This window comes from Bison bison, unplaced genomic scaffold (assembly GCF_000754665.1).
Source record: "Bison bison bison isolate TAMUID 2011002044 unplaced genomic scaffold, Bison_UMD1.0 scf7180017864461, whole genome shotgun sequence".
NCBI lineage: Eukaryota > Metazoa > Chordata > Mammalia > Artiodactyla > Bovidae > Bison > Bison bison.
The window spans coordinates 11,917,152-11,934,855 of NW_011495023.1; the positions used below are offsets into that span (position 1 = coordinate 11,917,152).

Genomic DNA, 17,704 nt, shown 5'->3' on the forward strand with positions numbered 1-17,704 from the left:
TTTTTTTTTTTAACTAAATGTCTATACTATCCAAAGCTATCTGTAAAACCAATGTGCTGCTGCTGCTGCTGCTAAGTTGCTAAGTCGCTTCAGTCGTGTCCGACTCTGTGCGACCCCATAGACGGCATCCCATCTGGCTCCACCGTCCCTGGGATTCTCCGGCAAGAACACTGGAGTGGGTTGCCATTTCCTTCTCCAATGTATGAAAGTGAAAAGTGAAAGTCAAGTCGCTCAGTCGTGTCCGACTCTTCTTGACCCCATGGACTGCAGCCCACCAGGCTCCTCCGTCCATGGGATTTTCCAGGCAAGAGTACTGGAGTGGGGTGCCATTGCCTTTTGCTCTAGAGCACAACAAGTGCAACTACCAAGCCTGTGCACTGCAATTACTGAAGTCCACATGCCTAGAGCCTGTGTTCTGCAACAGGAGGAGCTGAGTATTTGAGTATGGCGTGCTTAATCGTGTCTTTGTGACCCCATAGACTAGTCCACCAAGCCCCTCTGTTCATGGGATTTTCCAGGCAAGAGTACTGGAGTGGGTTGCCATTGCCTTCTACCAATGTAATCCCTACTAAAATGCCAGTGGCACTTTTGCAGAGAAAGAAAAAAAAAAAAAAAAGCCCTAAAATTTGTATGGAATCACAAAGGACCCCGAATAGTCAAAGCAGTCCTGAGAAAGAACAAAATGGTGAAGACAGTTAATAATGCTGTATTGTATATTTGAAAGTTGCTAACAGAGTAGAGCTTAAATAGTCTCATCACAAAAAAAGGAAGAGTAATTAGATGATATAATGGATATATGATATAATGATATAATGTTTGCTAACCATCACAATTTGTAATTACATGATGATGATGGAGATATTAGCTAATGTGGTAATCATATTACACTATATAAGTTTATCAAATCAACTTATTTTATACCTTAAACTTACACACTTTTGTATGTCACTTATATCTCAGTAAAGCTGGAAATAAATCAAAGTTGTATATAAAGCCTTTTTTATTTGGAGGGTCACTACACTCTGTGCTCCAGAGAATTCTTACATTTGTGTGTGTGGGTATTTTGAATTTAAACTTTTTATTTTAATCGGCGTGCAGCCAGTTAACAATATAGTGATAGGGTGCACAGGAAAGGGCCTCTGCCATACATATACATGGATTCATTCTTCCCCACATTTCCCTCCCGTCCAGGCTGCCACATGATGTTGAGCAGAGTTCCCTGTGCTATCAGTGGGTCCCTGTTGGTTATCGATTTTAAATATAGCAGTGTGTAAATCTCAATACCAACCTCCCTAACTATCTTTTTCCGCCACCCTTTCCCCACCGGTAACCATAAATTCGAGAATCTTTACAATTTTTAATAATGATTCCTATTCTTTTAAAAAACAGAGAAAGCAGAAACATCCTCTCAGGTTCAAAACCAAATAACACCTTCCTGATTGAAAACATGTTCCAAATCTACACTTACCTTGTTTTTTAATTTCATGGCTGATATGACAGAATAATACCTTTAAGAGTAGAAGCTTTCAGAGCCCAAATTTTAGTATTCCACAGCTCAAAGGCCCTTGTTCAATATCAACTTTTTCACCAAAAGGAAGCTGGGAAAAATTTAGAACTAGTGGTCTATTCAAGATAAATAGTTGAAGGAGAAAATTACTTTCTTTTAGGTGCTGGTAGTTTCTTCAGGTTATTCTGGAGAACTTATCATTTGGTATCAATTTAAAAAGAAAATTCTCTATGGCATGGCTCCCCAGGGGCCTCTAGTGGCCAGCATTGCCGAAACATTAGTTAAGTATTCATTTCTTCTCAATAATATCTGATGAATTTTTCTATTATTCAAGGAGCCCAGTAAGATACCTTGGTCATAGCAGAAATTATTCAAAAGAAATGTGCTAAAGGAAACAATCAGTACAGTTTTGTCCCTTTGGGGACTGTTTTTTCTACGGACTCAGTGATTCCTCCTTCTACTTCATTACTTGGAAGCCAAGAAAAAGATGCTAGTCCATCATCATCACCCTGGAAGTTAGGGCTTGCCCTTTCCCAGTTGGGAAACAGGTTGTCTTGATATCTTCCAGACATTAAATCTTTTTAAAGCCAGATGTGTAGCTATGGCGCACAGGCATATTACACAGCTATGTTGGAAAATAAAACTAAAGTATTAATGATTCAGAGTTGGGTGCTAATTACTTAGGTAGTTTAAAATATTACGCCACGTATGTAACATGAAACGATGACATAAACAAAAGAAATGGACTTCTTTTGGTGGAACTGCAAGGGTTAAAGGATAGGCTAAAGGCAGAATTCCCCGGCCTTCTATAAGTCCTATCCATCTACCCCAAAGGCTGGCCCAGATACAAATTATCTGTATAAGAATAGATATATGTATGTAAAATTTATAAGGCCAAGAATAATGTTTTAAATAGGACATCTTCCTTTTCTGGCTGTTTATTTTCGGCACCCTTGATAAGTCTATTTCATCAGGCAAAATCTGATTTAATGTGATTAACCTATTTCCTAAAAGTTAAACCTGGCAGAGTGGTAGACCTAGGAAGAATGTTAGAGCCCCATTTAAAACTTCAGGGTCCTTACATTACCTTTGAGTAGATGCACCTTTGGTCTTAATAGGTTCGTGAAGTCTCTCAGTCATGTCCGACTCTTTGTGACCCCATGGACTGTAGCCCACCAGGTTCCTCCATCCATGGAATTTTCTAGGCAAGAGTACTGGAGTGGGTTGCCATTTCCTTCTCCAGGGCTTAATAGGTTACCAAGAGCTAATTCACCATGAATAGCTGCTCCCTTGAATTTTTTTTTTTTAATTGGCCATACCACATGGCATGTGGGATCTTAGTTTCTTGATCATTCAACCCATGCCCCCTGCATTGAAAGGGCAGAGTTTTAACCACTGGACCACCAGGGAAGCCCCTCCCTTAATATTTTGAACTTTTCTTTGACATATGCAGTTGAAAATGTCTTGGTGATTTAAGAGTTTAAATTTTGCCATTTGGGTAGGCAGTTTCACCTAATGCTGCTTGTGCCAGAATTCATTTTTCTTTCCTGAAAGAAGCTCAGACAACACTGGACACCATCCACTAGCCCAGCATCCTATTAGCAAGTGTAGAATTCCTTTTCTTCTAACACTGATGGTTTAAAAACCTGGCCCCATGTTTAGGGAATTGGCAATACATTGGACATTTGGGGGAAAACATTAAACTCCATTATACCATATTTCAGCTCACAGATCTGACTGTCCATCTTCTTCAGCTTCTCACAAATCTTCGCTGCAGGCATGTGCACACTCATCGGGCGAGTGACCTCACTTAGGATCTTAGTAGCGGCATCTTTTGTGGCTCCTAGATAGTAGCACTGAAGGGGAACAAAGAGAATTTAGGGTCCCAGACACTGGGAAAAGCAAGCAGTATAATTTCCAGAAGTGAGAAAGAGGTTAACCTAGTTTTCATGGCCCAGGTCTTAAATTTAACCCGTACTCACTAAGACATGAGAAAACAATGACTCCATTCCTGTGATCAGCCTAATTAGAAGTGCCCTGAAATTCACGTTAAACTTAAAGACTAATGATAAGAGATAACAGTTGCTAAATGTTTTGTCTGTGTCAGATGCTGCTCTCAGGGCTTTAAAGGTACTGATGTATTTAATTCTCATAACGAGCCTGTGACATTAGTACTAGAACTTTCCCTATTTCACACCGAAGCCAACTGGAGGTCACCCAACCAGCAAGTAGAAGAGACTGAATTAATTCAAAAATCTAGCCTTCTGGCTCTGGGGTCCATGCCCTGTTCCATCATGTTGTATTGCCTTTCAAGCTACCTGAAAAGCATTTTACATTTAAAAATATAAACCTTAATGGTGCAGACAAATGCTGAGATTTTTATAGTGTGTCAGTGGTGAGCAGTTAACAAGGCAAATTTAATTGACAAATTCAATACAACAGTTTTAGGCAAAGCAAGTTGGCCCAAGATTGTCTTTAGTGCTATGAAGACAGTATATTGGAACAAGTCATTTGTGTTTACCCAGGAAACACCATTTCAAGATAATAATACTTCATTCATTATGCATAAATAATTATGTAAAAATATGTTTATATGTTTCACTAATTGTCTTGATTAGAAATGTAAAGTCTACCCACACTAACTCAGGACAGTAAATAAATTCTCATTAGGAATTCAGTTGTACAGTAATTTCATTTAAGAAATCATGGAATTGGTTGCCTATGTTTTTTCCAAAAAGCCAGATGAAACCAGACATATTCTAGGTGAAAATACATTGACTCCATTTTCCTGAAAGATCAATTTTTGCTGGCCTTCTACAGGGAACATGCTTGGGGCAAGGATCCAAACAGGAGAACATTAAACTCAAGATAAGAAATGAAACAGTTAGCAGTTTTCTCCAAGCACAGGAGGGAAATGAAAGGTGAAAATTTACCATACCAGGCGGTTTTCTTTTCCTTTGACATCCAAGCAAAAGTTGATCAATTCTTTTTCTATGGTGTCCAGAGAAAAGTTGACTCCTCTTGCTATCAAGGAATTGTAGAATCGACTCAAGAATTCTTGACATACTGTAAGGAACAAAGAAATTATGTATTTGTGTATTTATGTACAATATCACCACTACCACACCTATGCACATGTCCCTCCCACCAAATAAAAAAGTATGATTCAATGCATTGTGACAACAAATTCATATTATAAGTAAGAATGGTTTGGGGCAGGTGTGTGGTCCAAGCAAGCTGAGAAGGAGATGGAGACCAGAGCTTATGCTGTACCTATTAGCTTAGTATTGGGCCTTGAATAACATAAGCTTTTTGAATCAATCCAGTCTGTGAAACCAAGTTCCACTCTCAAATATGAGCATTTCCCACCTAATATGAGAATGTCACTAACCCTATAGGAACATATAGCCAGCCTCCTCTGGGACATGATGCTAGGGACAGCTTTGGTAAAGCACAGAGAAGAACCAAAGTATGTGTCTTGAATGAAGCTCCTTGGTAGTCTGCATCTGTGTCTTTGTTCCAGTTTGAACACCTATCTAAACAATCATATTCAGTCCCAGGGTCCAAAGTCAGTGAAGAGATGACGATCAGAAGAGGCACAGGCAATAAGAACAACCTAGTTACTGGCTGTTGGCACCATTCTGAGTCCTTATGTGGATGAACTCATTCCAGTCTCAGAACAGAGCTCTGATGTAGATACATTCCTACCCCTATTTTACAGATGAAGAGGCTGAGTCAGAGAGAGGCCAGTGAACTTGCCCAGTAAATGGTGGAGGCAATTTGATCCCAGGAGGTCTCACTCTGGTCCACAGCCTCATCCACTAGGTTACTCTGCAACAGGAGTAGCTGCTTTCCCATGTTGCTGGCTCAAAGGGGCAGGTGTGTGGTCCAAGCAAGCTGAGAAGGAGATGGAGACCAGAGCTTATGCTGGAACAAAGCAGCCCTAATATTAGAAAGAGAATTTTAGGGGAATATGATAAGGAAGAGCAGCAAATTCTATGGTTGTTATTTAGTCACTGAGTCGTGTCCAACTCTTTGAAACTCTATGAACTGTAGTCCACCAGGCTCCTCTTTCCATGGGATTTCCCAGGCAAGAATACTGGAGTGGGTTGCCATTTCCTTCTGTAAGGGATCTTCCCAACCCAGCGATCAAACCCGTGTCTCCTGCGTCTCTTACATGGCAGGCAGATGCTTTACTGCGGAGCCACCAGGGCTCATTAAAAATTCCAAAAGATTTTGTCAAATCAGATTTGATGAACTGATCCAAAAATACATATGAAAAAACAAGAGCAAATGAAAGCCAAGAAATTTATGAAGAAGGAACTTGAGGAGTAGATCTTACTGATATCAAGACAATTCTAAAGCTATAGCATTTAAAACATGGTGGGACTGGCACAGAAAAAAAAGCCGCTGGAACAAAAGTGAGACTAGAAACAAATCCAGAAATCTAGAGGAGCTTGGTGTAGGATGGAAGCAATGTTAAAAATCAGTGGGGGAAGAAATGCACAAGTCAATAAATGATACTCAGACCATATACCTAGGGAAAAGTTCAATTTAGATCTCTATTGGAAACTACACAAATGTGAATCCCAGGAGAATAAAGACATAAAAGAAAAGCCACAAAACAAGTTTTAGAGGAAAGCATCTTCTTTATGGCATCAGGATAAAGAAGAATTTCTTAAAGAAGATCCCAAACCAGAGACTGTATATTTAATTACATCAAAATTAACCACTTTTGTAAATGCAAAATAAATCATAAGCAAATGATAAGACAAGCCACAAACTGAAGGAAGGTATTTACAACTTATATAACTGACAAAGGATTAATATTCCAAACACATTTTTGCTGTGGTCATACCCTTAGGTCCAGTCATTACCAGTGACTATAACCTCTGTATTCTCAGTGGAAATATTTCATTGTCTGATCCTCACCTCCCATCTTCCCAGCTCACATCCTCTAACATCCCAGCACCAATGATCCTCTGATCCCGCCAGGTCACATTGATTCTGCTACCTCTCTACCATGCTTCCTCACCCAGCTTAGATTCTGTGGTTCAACATTATAATCACTCCTTTTCACACAAATTCAACTCTCTTGTATCGCTCTCCTTTGTTGGACTCACCCAGCAAAACCTTAACGCTGGTTGAAACCTCTTTCCACCCACTTGGTACCTACACTCACTTAACATGGCTGGAGGAAACTGCACGAGGTTCACTGGTCTTGCTGTTAATTCATGACTGCTGATTTCAATGAGCCACCAGTGCTTCCGACAATCCCCCTGCTTGGACCTCACCCACACTCTATCCCACTCCCAAAAGGACAAGTACACAGCAGCTCTCTAGCAAGCCTTGCCTAACACCTCCACCCCATCGTCATGGTTGATCCTGTTTCCCATTTCTTCGAGGGGCAAAAAAAAGCAACAAAAGAGAACTCTCATTTGTCTCTGTCTCTGCCTCTACCACACAGCAGAGTCTACTTTAATTCCATGAATGAAGTGTGACAACTCTTCCACCTGCTAAGTAGATCCTATCAGCTCCCTGCTCCTGCACCTCTGCCCTCTCTCTTTCCTGTATTGTTCCCATGAACATGCTGTTAATTCTCACATCTTAAAAGCAACAAAATCTCCCTCAACACCCCTCCCCAACACCAAACACCATCCCATTTCTCCACTCCTCTTTAAGAAAATCACTCTAAAATAAATTTTATACTTGTTTCCAAGTCTCTCCTATTTTTAGTTTTAAATATTTATTATAGGTTTTTCTGTAGAAAAGAAAGATTTAATTCTTTTGCCCAAACCCATCTCCTGTAAAAAGCGTTTGGTTGGATATTTTTATGTAGCCTTAAAATCTTTGTAAGGACAGGGAAGCCTGCATGCTGCAGTTCATGGGTTCGCAAAGAGTCAGACACAACTGAACAACAGCAACAATCCTTGTTTTCTAACTTGAGTATTTACAACTTAGTACTTAAAAAATATAATAATGCCACCTGCAGGAAAAGAGCTACAACTTTTTTTTTTTAAGATAATGATGAAGTTTAAAATCAGGTTAGTGAAATTATTAAGCTACCTGTAAACTAGGAACATTGTTTTCAGCAGTTCCATCCATACCTTCTAGAACTAAAGTTGGTCCCACATTATCTGCTCCACTTGATTTTGGATGGAAAAAAAAGACACCAGATTAGTCTTGCTGGTGTCAGGACCAGGGGGAATTGCTACCTAGGAATAAGATACATGTTATACTGCACTGAGACTTTAAGAATAGCCAAAAGTTTTTGAATAAATGTAGGCTAAACTTCGTCATTCCAATTTTATTTTTACTATTGCCTTAAATAAATTAGTTCCCAACTCCATACTCAGAGGCAGTTTAGTAGTGACTCAGTGCTTGGGCTCTGAAGCCAAACTTTCTGGGTCTAAATCCTGGCTTTATTATTTCATATTTATTAGCTGTGACTTCAGGCCTTTCAACATTGAATCACCTGACAGTCTAATTGCTGTGCCTTTGAAGTTTTATCAGTCTTCTTTTTCTGTGCTTAAGATTTTCCTTTTGTGTTTTTCAGTTTCCTTCTTATGTGGTTAGATGTGGAATTATTTTTTATTTATACTGTTTGGAATATGCTGGACTTCAAAATCTGTGGATGGGTGATTTTCATCAGTTTGCAAAAATGAGTTATCATCTCTTTTGCTCCATCCATACCTCTCTCTTCTCCTTCTGGAAGTCCAATTAACATACGTGGGAATTCTTCTCTTGATCCACATTGTACCTTTATCTCTGTTTTGTATTTTTATTCTCGGAATCACTCAGTGATTCCTTCTTGACAATTTCTTCAGTCTTCAACTCTCTAATTCTTTTTCTCAGCTCTGTCTAATCCACTATTAATCCCACTTATTTCCTGTTTATTTTCATTTGTTTAGCTGTGCCGGGCCTTCGTTGCTGCATGTGGGTGTTCTCTAGTTTCAGTGCATGGACTTCTCATTGCAGTGGTTTCTCTTATTGCAGAGCATGGGCTCTAGGTACCCAGGCCTCAGTAGCTGCCCTCGTGGGCTTAGTGGCACATGGGCTCAGTTGCTCGGAGGCATGTGGAATCTTTCCAAACCAGGGATCAAAGCCATGTCCCCTGCTTTGGCAAGTGGACTCTCCAACACTGACCCACCAGGGAAGTCCTAATCCTAGTAATTTCTGTTTGTGCATGCTTATTTGGTTCTTTTCCACACATGTTGGAAATATTTTTAATAGTCTCCTGCCCTTTATTCATATTTTCAATCCCTTCATTTCTTTACATATAATAAACATATTTTATATTCTGTGCCTGATAATTCCAATCCCTGAAGCCTTTCCAGGTATGCTGCCTCTGTCTCTTGTCTCAACTGGCTGCCACTTAGGATGCTCTTCTTCCTATGTGTTTGTGACTTTTCTAATTGTGAGCTTTCTTTCTGAGAACTTTGTTGGAATTATTAGAATTTTGTGGGACTGGGTTGAAGGTAGATTCCTATCAGTGAGATTAACATTTGCTCATACCTACTTGAAATCCCTTTAAACTAAATTCTCAGTTTGAGATGTTTTGAATCACCCAGGTTGGCTGTGTACATTTGGACTTCAATGCATATTGTGTGGTAGCTTGTGACTATGAGTGATTAGGAGGTATTTTTTGTTTTCCCTTTTATTCAGTTAAAAAGTTCAAGTACTACAGTTCCCTTTAGTCTCTGGAGATGGTGGTAGAGTTGTGGTTATTTCCAGGTCACCTTTTATAATGAAGGTCTAGCTCTCCAGGGTTTCAAACTAATTGGAAGAGGATCCAGTTACTATGTGCCTAACTTGAGAAGGTTCTGGGCTATATCTTTATCCTTCTTTTTTATTTTATTCATTCTTTTTATTTTATAGCCATGAAAAATCTAACTTCCAATTGCCTGGGTGGCAAATACTCTCAAGAAAAATCCCAGCCTCAGGGTCCCTTTACCTCTTCTGGTTCCTGTTTTCACATTGTTTTTGGCCTCTGAGTATGCCTTCCTGGGCTTCCCTGGTAGCTTAGTGGTAAAGAGCTCACCTGTCAATGCAGGAGACATAGCTTCCATCCCTGGGTTGGGGAGATCTTCTGGAGAAGGACATGGCAATCCACTCCAGTATTCTTGCCCAGGAAATACCATGGTCAGAGGAGCCTAGCAGGCTACAGTCCATGGGGTTGCAAAACAGTCAGACACGACTTAGCAACTAAACAACAGACAACAAGGCCTTCCTAACTTACACTTCATATTTTTCATTTTATCCAGTGTTTTTAGTTGTTTTCAGCTGAAGGACTAGAAATGTCCATTTTTAGAACATGATTTTTTATGCTGTTTAATAAGAACAGAACACTAAATATAATAGCCATGTCGTGGTTTTAACAAACATTTATTGAGCAATTAGTAAGTGCCTGACAGTATTCTACAGGCTGTTGGAAAAACAAAGTTCCTTCTTTCAAGGATTACATTCTAGTGAATAAATAAAAGTCTCTTGTGGCTATGAAGGAACATCAACTTGGTAAGGAGGATAGAGGGTGACAAGGTAATTCTAAATGGGGTGGTCAGGGAAGGTCTCTCAGATAAAGTTGTGTTTGAGCAGAAAACATAAGGAAATGGGAAAACAGATTAAGTGGACTGCTGGGGAGAAACTCTCCAGGCAGAGGGAAGAATAGGGCAGGCGTGTCCTTGGCAGCACCAGGAACAGTCAGGGAGCCAATACTGGGGAAGTAGAGTGATGAAGAGGGAGAGTAGTAGAAAATGAGGTCAAATAAACAGCAGCATGTCAGGTCATCTAGGGCCTTGGGGCCATGGTAGGGACTCTGGATCCTGCTCTGAGAAGGGATGCCATTAAAGGTTTTGAGAGGAGTGCAGTGGTCTGACATGACTTTTAAATTATGCCTCTGGAGGTTCTTCAGAGAATACCCTGCACAGGGGGCAAGAAGGAAAGGAGGCAGAAGAGTTTGGAGGTTCTTAGAATAGCTGCCTATCTTGGACCAGGGTGGGAGCCTTGGAGGTGATGAGATGCTGGATATATTTTGAAGGCAAAGCCAAAAGAACTTCCTAATGGATTAGATGTGGCATGAGAGAGTCACAGAGGTGTGGGCAGAGGCAGAAGTCAAGAATGACTTCAAGGATTTTGGCCTGAGATACTGTAAGAGTGGAGTTTGCCATTTGCTAAACTGGGAAGCTCAGCAGGAATTCAGTCTTTTTTTTTTAAGTATTTTTATTATTTGACTGCATCGGGTCTTAGTTGCAGCATGTGGGAACTAGTTCCCCGACCAGGGATCAAACCTAGGCCTCCTGCACTGGGAATGCAGAGTCTTAGCCCCTGAACCCACCAAAGAAGTCCCAGGAATTAAGTCTAGACATACTTAAATGAAGTTTGAGATACTTGTAGACAACTGTGACAACTAATTTTATATGCATCCACTTGGAGAGTGTTTTTGAATGAGATTAACATTTAGATCCATGAACTCTAGGTAAATGGATTGCCCTCCATGATGTGGATAAGCCTCTTCCAATCAGCTGAAGGCCTGAATAGAACAAAAATGATTGCCCTTCCCAAACATGAGGGATTTCTCCAGTAGACTGCCTTATGCACCATCAACTCTCCTGGGCCCCCAGCCTGTTGGCCCATGATACAGACTTTAGATATCTCAGTCTCCATAATCAGGAGAGCCATTCTTTATAATAAATCTATCTGTATGTATGTGTCTATCTATCTTCTTGGTCTGTTTCTCTAGAGAACGCTAATATACTATTTGACACTGCAAACAGTAAGGAGCAGCTAGGTATGTACATCTGGATTTATATGATTATATTCTTTGCAGCCAAAGATGGAGAAGTTCTATACAGTCAGCAAAAACAAGACTGGGAGCTGACTGTGGCTCAGATCATGAACTCCTTATTGCCAGATTCAGACTTAAATTGAAGAAAGTAGGGAAAACTACTAGACCATTCAGGTGTGACCTAAATAAAATCCCTTACAACTGTACAGTGGAAGTGACAAATAGATTCAAGGGATTAGATCTGATAGACAGAGTGCCTGAAGAACTATGGATGGAGGTTCGTGTCACTGTACAGGAGGCAGTGATCCAAAACCATTCCAAAGAAAAAGAAATGCAAAAAGGTTTTCTGAAAAAGCAAAAAGCCCTTACAAATAGCTATGAAAAGAAGAGAAGCAAAAGGCAAAGGAGAAAAGGAAAGATATACCCATTTGAAGGCAGAGTTCCAAAGAATAGCAAGGAGAGATAAGAAAGCCTTCCTCAGTGATCAGTGCAAAGAAATAGAGGAAAACAATAGAATAGGAAAGACTAGATATCTCTTCAAGAAAATTAGAGATACCAAAGGAACATTTCATGCAAAGATGGGCACAATAAAGGACAGAAAAGGATCATTAAAAAAGCAAGAGAGTTCCAGAAAAACATCTACTTCAGCTTTATTGACTATGCCAAAGCCTTTGACTGTGTGGATCACAACAAACTCTGGACAATTCTTAAAGAGATGGGAATACCAGACCACTTGACCTGCCTCCTGAGAAATCTGTAGGCAGGTCAAGAAGCAACAGTTAGAACTGGACATGGAACAACAGACTGGTTCCAAATTGGGAAAGGAGTACGTCAAGGCTGTATATTGTCACCCTGTTTATTTAACTTATATGCTGAGTACATCATGAGAAACACTGGGCTGGATGAAGCACAAGCTGGAGGCAAGATTTCCAGGAGAAATACCAATAACTTCATATATGCAGATGACACCACCCTTGTGGCAGAAAGCGAAGAAGAACTAAAGAGCCTCTTGATGAAAGTGAAAGAGGAGACTGAAAAAGTTGCCTTAAAACTCAACATTCAGAAAACTAAGATCATGGCATCTTGTGCCATCACTTCATGGCAAATAGATGGGCAAACAGTGGAAACAGTGACAGACTTTATTTTCGGGGGCTCCAAAATCACTGCAGATGGTGACTGCAGCCATGAAATTAAAAGATGCTCCTTGGAAGAAAAGTTATGACCAAACTTGACAGCATATTAAAATGCAGAGACATTACTTTGCCAACAAAGGTCTGGCTAGTCAAAGCTATGGTTTTTCCAGTAGTCATGTATGGATGTGAGAGTTGGACTATAAAGAAAGCTGAGCGCCGAAGAATTGATGCTTCTGAGCTGTGGTGTTAGAGAAGACTCTTGAGAGTCCTTTGGACAGCAAGGAGATCCAACTGGTCAATCCTAAAGGAAATCAGTCTTGAATATTCATTGGAAGGACTGATGCCGAAGCTGAAACTGAAACTCCAATACTTTGGCTACCTGATGCAAAGAACTGAGTCACTGGAAAAGACCCTGATGCTGGGAAAAATCGAAGGCGGCAGGAGAAGGGGACAACAGAGGATGAGATGGTTGGATGGCATCACGGACTCAATGGATGTGAGTTTGAGTAAACTCCAGGAGTTGGTGATGGACAGGGAGGCCTGGAGTGCTGCAGTCCATGGGGTCGCAAAGAGTCGGACACAAATGAGCGCCTGAACTGAACAATAAAATGGTGTTAAAGGGTGAAACCACAGGATAGGGAGAGATCCCAGGTCTCAGTGTGATGTAATTCCATTGTGTAGGAGTTGAAAAGATGTAAAGAACCAGAAAGGACTGAAATAAGAAGCCAGTAAGGTAGGATGAGAACACAGAATGAGTGTGTCCCAGGAGACAGTGAATAAAGTGTTAAAAGGGAGGGACTGACTGATAAGTTGTGTTGAATGTTGCTGATAGAATGTGGAAAACATGCATTTTGATAAGTATGCAAAGGAGATACCTGCTGTAGGGATCAATGCAGAAACCATCTTTAAAGCTTCCTGATAACCCCTGATTCTCCTCTTCCTGCAAAAGAAACCCTGTGTTCTGATGCCTCAAAGCTCCTTCTCTATTCTCAAATACACCTTCAGATGATATCCACACTTCAACTGTTGCTCTGTCAATGTATTACCTAGATGATGGAAGTTGGGAATTCTAACTTGCACTTTGAATGATACACTTTTGACTCACTATAAGCTATATAACCTGTTATTGAAGCACTATATAACGTGTGTTCAACAGAATTGAACTATGCACCATGGTAGCTGCTGGAGATGATGTGGGAAGATAAAAAGTCTTGACTGTCAAGGAAGGCACACGTGGAGGAAGCCAAAATGATTTCTCAACACTATGAGACACGTACTAGATACAAAAGGGAGGCACCTCCCTGGAGGAATTTGGAAGATCAGTAAAAGATACTATGTATGGGAATTACATGATCACCACACTAGGGGAAGGATGCAATTGTGGCAGCTGAAAATGGTGAAGGTTGGTAACAAGGCACTGGAGCTGGGCAGAAGAAGGGAGCAGAGTCAATCAGAAGGTAGAATCAATAGCCCCAGTGTTTGATGGGTTTAGGGGATCAGGGAGAGAAGTCTAGTCTAGTGGACTAGTTATATACTGGTGTCATAGCATAACAGACTTGGGGGACTGAGAAAGAGAGGAGAAAATAACTTTGGTTTGTGACTCTGTTGAGTTTGAAGTAGAAGATATCTAAGTAGATGTGTTCAGTTGTCCATTGGATTCAAGGTCTTGGACTCCAGAAAGGAGATGGGGTAGATATAAACATCTGGGATTAATCAGACTATGGGTAGGTCAATTCCAATTGCACAGAAGAGTGTGTAGACTGAGAAGAGAGGAGGACAGAGGGCAGAATTCTGGAAAATTCTAATATTGAAGCCATGGCTAGAGAATTAGAAACTTACAGATACTGTCAAGCAAATGAGCACAGAGACAGGAAGCAAAAGCAGGGGTAAAGCAGTATCATAGCCATGAGGAAAAGAAATTTTAAGGACTTCCGTGGCGATCCAGTGGTTAAGACTCTACCATTCCACTGCAGGGGGTGCAGGTTCCATCCCTGGTAGAGGAACTAACATCCACATGCCATCTGGCATGGCCAAAAGGGAGAGAAGAAATTTTCTGAAAAAGTCAGTGGTGTCCCATGCCAAAGAGAAGTCACAGTAAGAATAGAAAAGATTCTTTGGGCTTACATGAAGAGAGTAATATCACTATAAATCAACTAACAAATTAGTTTAAGGATTCTGGCATGTATTTAACCAGATAATCATACTCCTTTTAGTTATGCTGTAGGGTTTTATTTATTAAAATTAGTCCCATAAGTGAATAATTATTTCAAAGTAAAAAAGAATTTTAATAGTCCCATAATACTATCCTTTAAATGAGATTCAGAAATATTTACTTTTTTTTCCAGTAAAGCTTCACTTGACCTAAAACAATCAGAAACTTAAATACTCTCAGGACTCAGGCAGATAAAATGAATGGGTAAACCAATCCAAGGACCAATGCGCTGTCCTTTCTGAAAAGAGCAGCCACAGCTAATTCCCACTATATGGACAGATGGGCTAGTCTTGACTGGTAACCTGGTTTTCAAGATAAGTCAGAAATCTGAATTTTTTAGTATGACATCTCCCAATTTCAAAATACAGCCAATTAATTTTGATGTTGTGTCAGGTTTTTCTATTGATAAAAGAAATCAGTGGTGTCCCATGCCACAGAGTAGTCATGATAAGAATGGCAATTTGCCCTACATTATGTATAGTATAGCATTTTAATCTTATACATTGATGGGAAGTTAATTGGCTAATGATAAAGACTCATAAGCAGAAACAGACCCAGATCTAGACTTTTTCGTTTTGTTCTAAAACCAGTATTTCCTTCGCTATAATTCTAGTGTTAACAAAGGGGAACACACACCCAGGTTAGTCAGACATGCCAGTTAATAATCACAATATGCTATAATAAATTCAAGTTAGAAGCTTCAGATTTAATTAATACATATGCTCTGGCTTTTCCGAAATGTTTGTAAGTAGAAACTCCAGAAACTAAACTGCTGATGATTAATCCAATCGTCTATGCCTTATTAAGTTCTGCTTTATACGTGTAGGACCTAGTTAAGGTATATGGGACCTTTAAACAAAATTACAATATTTAGCTGAGTAACTACCTGTATCTAAAGTTTGGTAATAACATCATGTAGGTATTTTAAATTTCTGGAGAAAAGCTTAATTATTGCAGGGCCGACAGAAAACTGGACTCCAATTGTGAAGACTTATTCACTTATATGGTACAGTCTGTAGTTACCCATTCATTCAACATGTATTGTGAAGCTACCATTTCCTGTTATGTGAGAATAGATTTTCAGGCTTAGGGATGAGTGAAGGATATACATCTAAGGTAATTATTTCAATGAATTAAACACGAGGTAAGTGCTCCAGTAGTCCAGGAGGAAGGAGCTGAAAGTGAAAGTCGCCCGACTCTTTGCGACCCCATAGACTCCTGGCCAGAATACTGGAGTGGGTAGCCTTTCCCTTCTCCAGGGGATCTTCCCAATCCAGGGATCGAACCCAGGTCTCCCGCATGGCGGGCAGATTCTTTACCAGCTGAGCCACAAGGAAAACCCAAAGAGGGAGGAGCTAGCACAGCTAATTATCTTCTTTGATCTCATTAACAGCCCTCTGAGATAGGTATTGTCACGTTGATTTTTCAAGAAACAGTTACAGTGCCAGTTGGAGCCAGAAGGCTGAGTGGGATGTAGACCCATCTATTCTAGCTGCAAGTCCACAGAGGAGATTCCGTGAACAGCAAAGGACTCATTCTTCTGTATTCCTCCTTTTTCTAACGAGTTAAAGTACTCCTTTGTAAAGTCCCTTTTCCCTGTGAAGTCCTAACAAATGTTAGTTCTGTCCTCTGATTTAAGCCATTTCACCTCAATTACAGATAGTTTGTCACGTTTTGTCTTTTTGGGAGTTACAAACTAATTTGAACTTGAAAGACTTCTGTACATTACAAGAAGCAGCACGTGTCTCTGCAGCTAGACGTGTGTGCACAAAATTGAGTCCAAATCTAAACGCACCAGCTCACGTGTACACCCGTGGCGGATGCATGTTGATGTATGGCAAAACCAATACAATATTGTAAAGTAAAAAATAATAAAAATAATAATAATAAAATAAATAAAAATGAGGGACAAAGAGAAAAATAAATAAATAAACGCACCAGCTTTGACTACGGCGGTTTAATAGAGCCAGACCAAGAACGCAGTCTGAAGGTGTCACTGGGCCCAGCTCGAACTTTTGTCTAGGCTTGGACGAAGGCGATCAGAAACCAGGGCCAGGGCCCGCATTCCTGAGTGCAATGTTATTTATAGCCGAGGCTGGGAGACGCCAAAGCTAACAACAGCTGCGCTGTGACCTGGTGCCACCGCCATGCAAGCAGGTCTCACACCGCTCACCTTCACAGTCGGCGCCCGGGATCCCCCCGGCCTCCTGGCCCTGCGCCCGCCCCGGGTTAGAGACCCAAAGTCCGGCGCAAAAGGCCACCATTGCGGCTGCGCCGCCGCACCACATGCTGAGCCAGCAGTTTCAAACTCCTCGCCACCTGCGAAAAGAACAGCCGCGCGGGTATCGCCCGCAGGACGAAGCAGCGCGGAGCCTGGGATGCAATGAATCTACCCGGAGTTGCTAGGACAAATGACGCAACTCAACCGTGAGTTTCCATTGGCTCTCAGGAAAAGAGGGTGGGACGAAGGAGCCTTTTCGTTTCTCATCCCCGACCTGCGCGTGCGCAATATTGCTCAAGCTGTGCTGCCCCAGCGGGGAGAGACTCACAATAGCTAATCGCGGACTGCGCGACAGAAAAGGCGGGACCTTCACGCTGATTGGCGGCGACGCGGGCGGCCTCGGCAAGGGCCGAGGCGTAGTGGGTGGACTGGAACGTGAAGTCTCCGCGGTGCTTGATGGGGCTGTGCCGCGGCCCGGCGCTGTTGCTGTTGGGAAACCACCCGTTAGTGCTGCCGGCGTCTCTGCCGCCTCATGGCGGCCATCGGGGTTCACCTGGGCTGCACATCAGCTTGTGTGGCCGTCTATAAGGTGAGGGACTCGGGGAGCTGGGTTGCGGGTGCAGCGTCCTTTGGGTACGAGGCCAAGTCCTTTGGTCTGCGGGGTTGTGAACAGCGTGTCGCGGGCCTAGGGACGTCGCACGGAGAGGCGATTCTGCGAGGAAGTCTCGGGGCTAAGGGCTGGGCGGACTCGGCCTCTTCCCCTGCGGCCCCTCAGGAAAGGCAGCTGCGGACCCAGCACATCCAGGGTGCAGGAGGACCCGGGGACATCCTGTGTTCCGAAGGCCCC

At 41.5% G+C, this 17,704-nt stretch overlaps 2 protein-coding genes across 2 annotated transcripts in view; one reads left to right on the forward strand and one right to left on the reverse strand.

The window, feature by feature from the left end:
* CDNF (cerebral dopamine neurotrophic factor) overlaps positions 1–17,151 on the reverse strand; it is a 22,159-nt gene extending 5,008 nt beyond the window's left edge. The window contains exons 1-3 of the mRNA XM_010859952.1: positions 16,810–17,151; positions 4,446–4,573; positions 3,222–3,363 (exon numbers count right to left, since the gene is read on the reverse strand). Coding sequence (XP_010858254.1) covers positions 3,222–3,363; positions 4,446–4,573; positions 16,810–16,924 — 385 coding nt within the window. The 5' untranslated portion in view covers positions 16,925–17,151. The remainder of the gene's footprint in view (positions 1–3,221; positions 3,364–4,445; positions 4,574–16,809) is intronic.
* A 101-nt stretch (positions 17,152–17,252) lies between these two features.
* The window catches only part of HSPA14 (heat shock 70kDa protein 14), a 26,826-nt gene continuing 26,374 nt past the window's right edge, over positions 17,253–17,704 (forward strand). Inside the window, exon 1 of the mRNA XM_010859953.1 lies at positions 17,253–17,446. Coding sequence (XP_010858255.1) covers positions 17,390–17,446 — 57 coding nt within the window. The 5' untranslated portion in view covers positions 17,253–17,389. The remainder of the gene's footprint in view (positions 17,447–17,704) is intronic.